Genomic DNA, 12,709 nt, shown 5'->3' with positions numbered 1-12,709 from the left:
TTGACCCCAAAATCCCGGTTTATATTCGAGTATATATGGTATAACCACTTCTATTTCTTTATATCTCTTATAATTATTTATTGGCAGACAATTGCAAGAGACTGCTTGCAAGAAGGGTTGAGGGGAGCTAGTTGAGGCCAGGATCATTGGAGGGGGGCCCTCTTATTAAGAGGCCATTGGTGATATATAGTCCCCTGACAGTTCTTGAGCATTAAGGAGCATAGCCTACCTGTGTGGGCTTACATGTAGTGGCTAGTGGCTGATGCTTACATATTGAGGGTGTCACAGATACGGGTCCAGGCCCTCATGGTGACACTACGAGGTGGCCTGTGCTAATTAGGTCCAAAGACACAAGACTCGTAGCACAGATGCAGCTCCACTAAAGTCTCAGTCTCCCCTAAGGAGTAATTTAGACTCCCACTTTCACTCACACACTCTCTCACTGAGCCATTCTCAGACTCTCACACTTACTCTGATGGTCACATACTCTGTCATATCCTTTCTTGTATGTCTCTCACACTCCCAATCTCTCACACAGTCTCTCCTATCTGTCACCCTCGTAATCTCTCACTTTCTCTCATACTGGCACTCTCAGAACCTCTCTCCTGTCGCACAATCTCAATCAGAACTCAATTTTTTAGATAGCACAGAGCAAACACCACCACAAATCCACACTCCCTCCCATCCGAACCGCAAGACTGAAATAAATACCTTATAACAAACCGGCAGCAATCTAGACAGGCTGCTTCGCGGCCTTCTATTGCCTGGGCGTTCATATGCTGTGTTGCTGATGATGTCGTCAGCAACGCGGCAGAGGAACGTTCGGACGATAGAAGACTGCAAAGCAGCCTGTCTAGATTGCTGCCAACACTATTGGTTTATTATAAGGTATTTATTTCAGTCTCGCAGTTCGGATGGGGGGCGAAGCGCTGCTGCCAGCAACTAGGCTTATTTTCGGGGGTAGGGCTTATATTAAGACCTTCCCTGAAAATCATGCTAGGGCTTATTTTCGGGATAGGGCTTATTTTGGAGAAACACGGTAGATGGGCAAGTGTGTGGGATTGTATAATTGACCAAACGAACGTCTTTCAGCAACATGCTGTTAGTTGTCTTTTTAAAGTTCGTCCCTGGACATTTCTGCCTAGCATGTTCATTCTTCGTATAATCGAATGGTTTAGACATGTTTAGGTTATCACATGTTTCTTATGGACGTCCAGCGTTGGTGACGTACATGTGCACATTTACATTCTATTGATTATGCCCCTCCACGTGTAGCTAGGAAGTCCCTTGTCATGAAGATTTTAGTATCTTGCTTATTCGCTGAGTAAAATTACTTACTTACTGCAGGTGTTTTCAAAGGACAGCTGGACATAAATCCTCTCCCCTACCCTGGTGTTGACAGCTAACAGATGGGTGTGGTTCTGCGTGACAATGGTGGATGGGAAATGGAACACATGAGTAGTTGAACTGACTCAAAAGTTCTGAATGTCAGCTCTGAAGCAGAATTCCCATGTCATACTCAGTTGGTTAGTGTTGCCCATGTTGTGAGGATTTGTATCCTGCTGTCCTTGGAGAACAGTTGCTACAGGTAGCTTTGTATTCCTATGAAAATGTGTCATGGAGCTGAAGTTCCATGAAAGGGCAGTGAATTTGTTTTACTTGGTTAACCTAGTACTGACTATTAGAGAATGTTTTAGGAATATACACTGTGAACAGAAAAATAACAAACACCAAAATGTTTTTTTGTCACGTCTTCCACAGAACTTAACCGTCATATCCTGAATGAAGTTGATGTAAAATGTAAATATTTCCTACTGTACCACAACACTACCTTGTGGAAATGAATTGTTGCTATGGGATATTCACAGAATCAGACAATGGTTTGTAAACAAGTCTCTGTATCAAAATGGTTTTCACTGCAGAAGACCGAATTATGATAAAGAGCTTGGTACTGCTAAAAGATTGCAGCAGTTGGCAATTGTTGAAAGAGTTCCCACAGAAGGGCTGGAACAAAAACGGCCTTAATGTGATGCTACGCAAAATCTGAGCAACAGGCACTGTGGATCGTAAGCCAAACACTGGATGACCGCGCTCGATTCACACACAAGAGCACATTGACGTACGCAATCTTGTACTGAGCCAGGAGGATGAGCTGCAAATGCACCGAACTCCCTAAATAGCAAGAGAAGTAGGAATAAGCCAGACAACTGGTCAGGATAAGTCATGATGATCTGAAATTAGTGTCTTAAAAAGCGTTGTACCCAAGAGTTAACTTTACACAACAAAGACGCATGCCTAAAACGGTGCAAGCAGCTTTTGACCAAGAACCCGGAAGACAGCATCGGCTTCATTTGGTTTACAGATAAAAAGATATTTACAGTAGCTCTACCGATTAACATAGAATGATCGCCTGTACTTGTCTTCAACAGCACTGAAGCATGAAGTTAATGCCAAATGCCTACTATGGACCTGCCTGACCTTTATTCAGTCAGTCATGGTCTCTGTCGCAATTTCAAAATTTGGATTCACAGATCTGTTCTTCATCAATCCTGGGGTTAAGATCAACAGCACATACTACCGGGATGTTATCAATGACCCATCACATATAGGGAGACTACTTCTAACAGGACAATTCTTCAGCACATCGGGCAAAGGGCACCGTAAAATTGCTACTTAGGGAGATCCTAAACGTCATTGGTCCAGACAACAATATCTGATGTCAAAGACTTTGAATAGCGCCTCATCTCTGGGCTGAGCATTATTGACAAATTCATAGATCAGTAGCAGCCAAGGCTGAGGACATGCCTTCATGCACTTGAACATCTGCTTAATTGACACATTACTTTTTAATTGAACATCTGCTTAATTGAAACATTACTTTTTGACTGTACATTTTTTGCAAGATATACCATAAAACTTTCTGATGTGTTTTTATTCAGTTCACAGTTCATTCTCACAAGGTAGTTTGATGCAGTAGGAAATATTTATAACATTTTACAACAACTTCATTCAGGACACAACACACTAAATTTCATAAGAATCTGCTGAGTTCTGTGGAAGATACAACAAAAAACATTTTGGGGAGGTTTTCGGTTCACAGTGTATGTATGTGTGTAGATATATACACATCTTTCACTTTCTTTTTTATAAAATTTCAATGGTTTCTCTCATTAGAGCTCAGAGTTCTTGTTTATTTTTTAATTTAGTAACTCAATGAATCAGTCGACAGATACTGGTGGAACTGATAATTTTGTCCTCATAAGCCAATTGAAAGAAGAAGTTATGTCCCTTAAGCGTCTCTTGCAGCAAAGAGATCAAACTATCTTGGAAAAAGACAAAAAGGTAAGACACTGGCAAACTGTGTAACCAAAAACATGTCTGCATTGTGTTCCTTAATACGTTGGAGCAGAGGATGTTGTCTGACTTATGGTTTCTTCAAATTCAATATAAATACATAGTGGAGATAATTCTATAACTGTGTGCCTATAAATAGGTGCTCAGAAGCTGCTTCATAGGAGACTATTCTGTAAAGGGAATACTAACATAACAGCAAAACTATGTGCCTGTAATATAGACGTGTAGCCGTTGGCACTGCTTAAACTTGTTTAAATGAAGAACATCCAATATCTCATATAATCAAATGCAAGAATTTATCTCACATTCATGCCGTTCTTCATTTATCCAACATTACAACTTGTCTTACTGGTCCTCAGCGGACCACAGGCACTCAAACTACTCTCATAGTGCTGGGCTTTATGCTCCTACTCGTCATCGGATCCAGCTTAATAGTTGCTTTAAATACTTAGAATAGTTATAGTTTATTTTAATGTTAGACGCAATGGTCGGGTCGAATGGTGTAATTGGATAGGGAGTGGAAGCCTTGAGAAAGCCCCTTGAATTATACGGGCGAAACATGTTGGTGACTCTACCCTCGTTGAAAAGCGTCTTTTGCACAGCTAAGTACTTTTAGTACATATTTATTTAAGATTAACATTAAAGTAAACTATAACTATTCTAAGTATTTAAAGCAACTATTAAGCTGGATCCGATGATGAGTGGGAGCATAAAGCCCAGCACTATGAGAGTAGTTTGAGTGCCTGGTGGCCCGCTGAGGACCAGTAAGACAAGCTGTAATGTTGGATAAATGAAGTACGGCATGAATGTGAGATAAATTCTTGCATTTGATTATATGTAATATAGAATGAGCACTTAAAACAGTCGTAGAGCTGGCATAAGTGCTTGCTCCTAAATGCTGATGACACTGCATAATTTATATTAACCCAGGACAAGCAGGCAGCATATTCTCACATGTGGGTGACATCTCCGACAGAGCCCCAGTACGGACACTTTAAAAGTGCATCACCACTTTAAGACTTTCAGAAAATTCACGACAGCCCACGCTGCTAGCGTCTTCCCGCCTGACATAAGCACGCGGTCCCTCAGTTCTTAGTTTTCCACGGAGCTAAGAAGTTACGTTTCAATAGCTATGGTTCGTTTTTACCTTCCCACTCACGTGGTTTTTGACTTTTTTAGTCAGAATCGTCTTTTCTTTATTTCTTTAAAATTAAAACTAAAAAAATAATTTTTGACTTTTTTTGCCGTCCACGGGTTTTGGCCCGGTGGGGCCTGCTTGTACACCTCAGCCATCGATTTTGATTTAGCTGAGGCAGTGTTCCCGTCCATGTCACGCCAGCTGATGGGATTCAAACAGTGTGGTCGCTGTGCTCACACTATTTCTCTTATGGACCCTAACAACTGGTGCCTGCAGTGCTTGGGTCTCGAGCACTGTGTCCAGACATGCAAGCACTGCTCTTGACTACAAAAGAGGACTATCAAGAATTGCATTTTGCAGCAGGAAAAGTTGTTTGGTGTCACCATGGGAGGGGAGCCCGCATAGACACTGTCGACATTGAAGGCGCCGACACCGAAATCTTCAACACCAGTGGAGGCACGACATCGACCCCTGTGTCGCAGTACACCATACCTCTGGGTAAGCCTTCCCCATCAGGGTCGCAGGTCAAAAAGGCATTGAGCCAAATCATTCCGACCTTGCACAAGTCCCGGAAGCGTACCGTTCCATTATCGAGGAGTGTATCAACATCAGCATCATGCTTGCCAGAACATGTCACAACACCTAAGGTATCGGCGACAAAGCCTACAGTACCGGTGCTTACTATTGAGCAAAAACTCGATATTTTGCTTTGAGAGGAGCTTGGGGATCACTTCCACCTATTGCTCCCGACACTGACTTCTCCGGTGCTGGTCCAGCCTGAGCGTACCGTGGCCAAGCCCACCGGTACCATTGATGCTCCATCGGTGCGTTCTGCTGAGACAGTTCATTGCTCCACTTCCAAGCATCGCTCCACTTCTGGGTACCACTCTCCTCGACATTGGTCATTGTCTTCCAGACATTCAGACTGAAGTCCTGCTAAGTCCACTACAGTGTCTCAGAAGAGGAAGCATTCTGAGCCTTCTACACCGGAGCAACACCGGTCAGGCAAGGTGTCTAGTAAAAAGAAGCATTCTTAGAACCCCCCCACCCCCACCCCAACGCCAGACCGGCACCAAAAGAAGACAAAATCTCCATCTTTGCTTCAAGATTCAGATTTATTTGACTACTCTGACCTGGATCCATCTCCATTGTCCACTGAGGCTAAATCACCCCAGCATTTGACTCTCCTGGACATTCCCCAGCTCGAGATGCATCTCCTGCTGAAAAACTGTCTTTTCTCTAAATTTATCAGGATGATAGGAAAGCACTTGTTGATACCATTGGAGGCTGATTCTAAATACAGCAAAGAGTACCTGGATACTCTAGATCAGTGGTTCCCAACCCTGTCTTGGAGGACCACCAGGCCAATCGGGTTTTCAGGCTAGCCCTAATGAATATGCATGAGAGAGATTTGCATATAATGGAAGTGACAGGCATGCAAATCTTCTCCATGCATATTCACTAGGGCTAGCCTGAAAACCTGATTGGCCTGGTGGTCCTCCAGGACAGGGTTGGGAACCACTGCTCTAGATTACGACCAGCCTCTCAAGTTGAGGCTGAAGCTCCCCCTGCATGGTATTTTGCATGAGACCTTCTACAAGAACTTGGAATCCCCACTCTCAATGCTGGTGGCTCCCAGGAAACTAGAATCCCTCTGTAAGGTCACCTCTCTCGCAGGGTTTGATAAGCCACAACTTCCCCATCAATCCCTGGTGGTGGAATCTACCTTTAAAAAGTCAGCTTCAGCAAATGTGCACTTAGTGCGATTTTCTACGCTTTCAAAGCATTTCAGCATCTTATCGACAGTCAAGTCCTCTTGCTTCGCACAGACAATCAGGTCGTGATGTAATATATAAACAAGGAAGGAGGCACAGGATCTCTCCTTTGCCAGGAAGCTCAAAAGATTTGGATGTGGGTGACCGCTTGAAACATCTACCTGAGAGCAATCTACATTCAGGGGGAACAGAATTGCTTAGCGGACAAGCTCAGCAGAATTCTTCAACCTCACAAATGGACGCTCAATTCTGCTGCTTTCCATTCCATCTTTGCTCACTGGGGAATCCTCAAGTGGACTTATTTGCATCTCCCCTCAACAAGTTGCCCCAGTACTGCACCAGACTTTACTCAACTCACTGTCTGGAGGCAGATGCATTTCTGATGGATTGGACACGCAAGTTTCTGTACGCGTTTCCACCTACTCTCGTTCTCAGGACTCTTTTCAAAGTCAAGCAGGAGTCAGCCACCATGATTCTCATAGCTTCTCGGTGGCCCAGGCAGCCTTGGTTCTCCCTTTTACTTCAACTCAATTCCAGGGAACCCATTCCTCTTCCGATATTTCCATCTCTTCTTACTCAGAGTCAAGGTGCGCTGCTACATCCCAACCTTCAGTCTCTGCACCTGACAGCTTGGTATCTCTTAAGCTGAATACTCCTGATCTTCGCCTTTCTCAGCCAGTGAGACCAGCCACTCAACAATGTTATCAGGAGAAGTGGACTCATTTCTCATCCTGGTGTCTTCTTCATCACTATGATCCACAATCCATTTCGGTGCTGGATTATCGTCTTCATTTATCTGATTCTGGGCTCAAGTCTACATCTATCGGAGTCCATCTCAGCGCTATCACTGCTTTTCACCATCCAGTGGAGGGTAAACCTCTCGCTACTCATCCTCTGGTCTCCAGATTCATGAAAGGACTTTTCAATGTGAAACCACCTCTCAAACCTCCAGTGGTCTGGGACCTTAATGTTCTTTCTGCGTTAATGAATTCTCTACAATGTTGACGGCTCATCTAAAGTACCTTACCTGGAAAGTCGTTTTTCCTCATCTCACTCACTTCTGCAAGTAGAGTCAGTGAACTTCAAGCATTAGTGGCAGATCCACCTTTCACAGTGTTCCACCATGACAAAGTGGTTCTTCACACACATCCAAAGTTTCTGCTAAAAGTCATCACTGACTTCCATCTCAATCAGTTGATTGTGCTTCCAGTATTTTTTCCCAAGCCTCATTCTCACTCAAGAGAAGCGGCTCTTCATACCTTGGATTGCAAGCGAGCTTTGACCTACTATCTCAGCAGAACAAAGCCGCATAGATCATCTCCTCAACTTTTTGTCTTTTTTGATCCTAACAAGTTGGGGCATCCTATTTCCAAGAGAACGATTTCCAACTGGCTAGCTTCCTGCATATCGTTCTATTAAGCTCAGGCTGGACTGCAACTGGAAAGTCATGTCACAGTCCACAAAGTTAAAGCTATGGCAGCTTCAGTAGCTTTCCTTCAATCTCCTATTGAGGAAATTTGTAAAGCTGCCACCTGGTCCTCGGTTCACACTTTCACCTCACATTACTGTCTGGAATCTTTCCCAGATAGGATGGGCACTTCGGCCAGTCAGTATTACAAAATTTATTTTCATAAAGGCCAACACTCCCACCATCCCATTCTGTTTAGCTTGGAGGTCACCCACATGTGAGAATATTCTGCCTGTTTGTCCTGGGATAAAGCACAGTTACTTACCGTAACAGGTGTTATCCAGGGACAGCAGGCAGATATTCTCACAACCCACCTACCTCCCCGGGTTGGCTTCTTAGCTGGCTTACTGAACTGAGGGACCGCGCGCCTTTGTCGGGCGGGAAGGCACTCGCGCATGTGTGGTGCGGGCTGTTGCGAAATTTCTGAAAGTCTTAAAGTGGCAATGCACTTTTAAAAGTGTCCGTACTGGGGCTCCGTCAGTGACGTCACCCACATATGAGAATATCTGTCTGCTGTCCGTGGATAACACCTGTTATGGTAAGTAACTGTGCTATATTCTGTCAGTTGTGTGTAAATGTGGGTCCCGTTTATGGTCTGCCAGGCTCCACCTGTACGTATGCCTGTCTTTAAAATATAAGTTGTGTGCATATTTACAGAATAGTACTTATGTGGGTTTCTGTTGCAAAGACATAGGAGTCTGTAGGTGATTATCTCTCTTCAGTTTTTCCTTTTGCAAGAGAGTTGAGAAAGTGTGTTCTGATCTTCTCTGTTTGTTATTTTCAGATATTTTTTCATCCAATTCATGAGGTTTGGTGCCTAAAGGTCCCCACATAGGGGCAACCCTGCTGGGAGAGAATGCAGACTCCACAAGGGTGGACTGCAGCTCATAAGGCAACCTCTGGGTATAACTTCTGTTTCCACCTCGGCAGAAATAGGAAGCCAGCCTACTTTGTGCATGTTCGAAGCTTGGGGGTCTGCTCCTCTGGGAACTAGCTCACCTTCTGATTTATTAGAGCCTTGAGCGCAGCCTGAGGAGTCTCTGTGTTAATCCCTCAGGGAGTTGATTGCACTTTTATCTCCCTTCATCACGCTGTAAGGATTTGTGGGGTTTGAGTTACAGATGGTGCCGGACTAACTGGTAGCCCGAAGATCTCCAGTTTTGGATCACTTCTAGAACAGGTTTTGAGGCAGAAAGCCTTCTCCATTCAGTCAGGCTGCAAGCAAGCTGATGCAGGCACCAGCACATTACAGTGAATACAGCCCATTATTCCCTAAGGGGAAACTTGGGAGGAATTTGGGAGGGTATGAAAATTTTATTTATGGTTTCTAGGGCCAGAGATAAGGTCCCCCTTCCCACAAACCCTTTTCCCTGAATTTTTTTTAACTTCAGGGGAGCCACCATAGGCTGTTTTTGGCACAAAATCGTTGGCAGTGGCCATCTTGAATTTTAATTGATCTTATTTTCAGAAGCCTCTATCTGCCTCGAAACTCCAATCTGGTTCAAAATCAACTGGGATCGACTCCTCAGGCTGTTCTATCCCTATATCAGTGGTTTCAAACTCAAACCTTTTGGATTTGTAGGTACTTAGAGGACCTCAGAAAAAATAGTTAATGTCTTATTAAAGAAATAAAAACAAAAACTGTGGATACAGATGTTCTGGAGATAATTTATTAAGCACTGACATATAAAACCATGAAAATTCAATTAAAAAGTACAATGATAAAAAATACAGTGATAAAAAATCCAACCGGACCCTACACGGTCCATGTTTCGGCGAACATGCCTTACTCAGGGGTCCAATGGTTTGCAAACTCACATTTAAAGAATTGGACTGAAAACAGTCTATTGTCTTTAAACCTGTGAGCAAAGAACACCGCAGACAAGCTGAAATAGCAAAAAAATGCTAAGGAGGTCATGGTTTTATATGTCAGTGTTTAATAAATTATCTCCAGAACATCTGTATCCACAGTTTTTGTTTTCATTGGTGGATTATTTTCACTGTGGATCATTGGGTCTCCCCATTTTTCTTTGTTATTAAAGAAATGACAATTTTGCATGAGGTAAAACTCTTTATAGTTTATAAATCTTTTAGCTAAGTCTTAATAATAATATTGTAATTTATAGTTAAAGAGACATATGATTAAGAAACTGTTTTATTTTACTTTTGTGATTATGATAAACATATCGAGGGCCTCAAAATAGTACCTGGAAGGTCGCGAGTTTGAAACAACTGCCCTATATCATACCAATTTTGCACTGAATGGTTGGCCAAGGAGCGTCTATGTAGATTCATATGGTGTTATAAGGTCATGATGAACCTTAAAGCCAGACTTGCTCATACAGCCACTGTGCTATAATAGTTGCAAGTCAGAACATGTTCAGAAAAGCTGCATGTTTCAGACATACTACTACAGCTTTACGTACATTCTTGTGAATCACATGATTATGCATTTGGGCTTGCACACAGTAAGTTTGTGAAACGCTGAGCATAGTACGAGACGAGTACTTGTGACTGGCAAAGCTTGGTTATGAATTTTCAGATCAATATAGTTCCACTGCACATTCACAATGAAATGCCAATGACCCTTCAACAAAACATGTTTACACAAGCAAGTAATGCTTATCTTTAAACCATCAATTCTTACCAAAGAAAGGTCGGGTCCAAGATGAAACAGAATAGCTTCTGTAGCAAAAAACATGCTCTTTCAAATGATATAACAAAAACAAAACACAACTACACATTAGAGATATTTGAATCTGAAAAACAGTGAAAATTTGCATAAATGCATAAAGCCATATTTTTTGGATGGTCATATCTTCAGTTTCACTTGACTGTAAAAGCTCATATTGTAAAATCTTAGAAGTACCTCATGGTACATGTCTGCTGGTAAAGTTGTACCCTCAGCTGAATTACCTACCAGCAGCAGTATGGAGCCAAACTGTGCCAAAACTTTTCATTTATGAATTTTTTTTGCATACTACTTTGCTGACCTGTAGAAATGGAAGCACGTTCGCAAAAGATTTCAAACTTGGCACAGAAACTTGCCCCAAAGGTGTTGTACCAAACTGCAAAATTTCAGACTCCTAGGTAGTTTCCTTCTGATGCAGTGCTTAAGCAAAGTTGGAGTTTTAGGTCACACAAGGCATGGGAGTAGATCAATTGCTTTTGTTCAACCACCCTAACTCCTGACCAAATTGATAAATATAGTGCAAAATATAGACAGCAGATATAAATTCTCAAAACTGACGCATTTTGATTACTAAATTGAAAATAAAATAATTTTCCCTACCTTTGTTGTCTGGTGATTTTATTAGTCTCTGGTTGAACTTTCTTCTGACTGTGCATCCAACATTTTTTTCTTTCTGCCTCCTGCACTCATCCTCTCCGCCGGACTTCATTCCCTTCCCCAGCCAACATATATCTCTGTCCCTCCATGAGTCCAACTTTTCTTCCTCTCTCCTCTACCCCCATTAGCAACATGTCTCCCTCTTTCTCTCACTGTCCATCTGTCTTTCTCTCATTCCATCCCTTGCTGCAAAGGGAGTGGCGAAAGAGAAAGGGTTGGTGCATTTCTCCCACCTTCTCTACTGCCACATCCAACATTTTTCCCTCTCTCATCCCCTGGATCATGTGCAGCATCTTTCATTACTGCACACCAGCCCCATGCCCAACATTTCTCCTTCTATCATCCCTCTCCACCACATACTACATCTGTCCCTCCATTTCCGCAACCACTATGTCCAACATTTCACCTTTCTGTTTGTTTTAAACAGTCAGTCAAGATGAGGCAAATCAGCTTCTAAGGCATCTGGATTTGCATTGCAATTTCATCAACGTACATAGGCTGTAGCAAGTACCATATTTTCACGTAGATAACGCGCACCCGTGTAAAACGCGCACACGGGTATAGCGCGCGGAAAACACAAATTTATGTACAGAAATTTTTGTATACCGCGCACGCTGCCCGACTCTCCAGTCGCCCGCCCCGACTCTTCTTTCGCCTGCCCCGACTCTCCTCTCCCCCTTGAAGTCTTGTCCCCACCCTGAAAGCCTGATGCCCCCCCCCCCCCGACGTCCGATTCATCCCCCCCCTCCCCCCGCAGGACCGCTCGCACCTCCACCCCGAAGGACCGCTCGCACGCACCCCCACCCTGAAGGATCGCTCGTACCCCCACAGCCTCCTGACCCCCCCCCCATCATGTAGAAGCTCCTACCAGTGTCCTGCTGCTTCCCCTCTTGCACCCCCGACTCCCCGACACGATCGGGGCAAAAGGGAGCCCAAGCCCTCTTGCCCCGCCAACTCCCCGACAATATCTGGCCAGGAGGGAGCCCAAGTCCTCCTGGCCCTGGCGACCCCCCCCCCTAGTTGTTCGGGCCAGGAGGGAGCCCAAATCCTCCTGGCCACGGCGACCCCCTAACCATACCCCGCACTACATTACGGGCAGGAAGGATCCCAGGCCCTCCTGCCCTCGACGCAAACCCCCCTCCCCCCAATGACCGCCCCTCCCCCAAGAACCTCTGACCGCCCCCCCAGCCGACCCGACCCCCCTGGCCGACCCCCACGACACCCCCACCCCCCTTCCCCGTACCTTTCTGTAGTTGGCCGGACAGACGGGAGCCAAACCCGCCTGTCCGGCAGGGAGCCAACGACGGAATGAGGCCGGATTGGCCCATCCGTCCAAAACTCCGCCTACTGGTGGGGCCTAAGGCGCCTGGGCCAATCAGAATAGGCCCGGGAGCCTTAGGTCCCTCCTGAGGGCAGGGCCTGAGGCACATGGTCGGGTTGGGCCATGTGCCTCAGGCCCCGCCCCCAGGAGGGACCTAAGGCTTCCGGGCCTATTCTGATTGGCCCAGGCGCCTTAGGCCCCACCAGTAGGCGGAGCTTTGGGACGGATGGGCCAATCCGGCCTCATTCCGTCGTTGGCTGCCTGCCGGACAGGCGGGTTTGGCTCCCGTCTGTCCTGCCAACTA

At 44.7% G+C, this 12,709-nt stretch overlaps 1 protein-coding gene across 3 annotated transcripts in view; it reads left to right on the top strand.

Moving 5' to 3' along the window:
- Positions 1 to 12,709, top strand: part of FAM76B (family with sequence similarity 76 member B) — a 105,007-nt gene that overhangs the window by 78,519 nt on the left and 13,779 nt on the right. For 2 of the 3 annotated variants that reach the window (XR_004539815.1, XM_033948064.1), the window contains exon 8: positions 3,207 to 3,342. Coding sequence is in view for 2 of the 3 variants with exons in the window: in XM_033948064.1 (XP_033803955.1) it covers positions 3,207 to 3,342 (136 nt within the window). In the remaining variant the exon portion in view is untranslated. Of the gene's footprint in view, positions 1 to 3,206; positions 3,343 to 8,519; positions 8,870 to 12,709 lie in introns of those variants that run through there. The other variant, XM_033948065.1, reaches the window with a different exon arrangement.

The sequence above is a fragment of the Geotrypetes seraphini genome, chromosome 6 (assembly GCF_902459505.1).
Source record: "Geotrypetes seraphini chromosome 6, aGeoSer1.1, whole genome shotgun sequence".
Taxonomy (NCBI): domain Eukaryota; kingdom Metazoa; phylum Chordata; class Amphibia; order Gymnophiona; family Dermophiidae; genus Geotrypetes; species Geotrypetes seraphini.
This window is presented reverse-complemented; position numbering and strand designations above follow the sequence as displayed.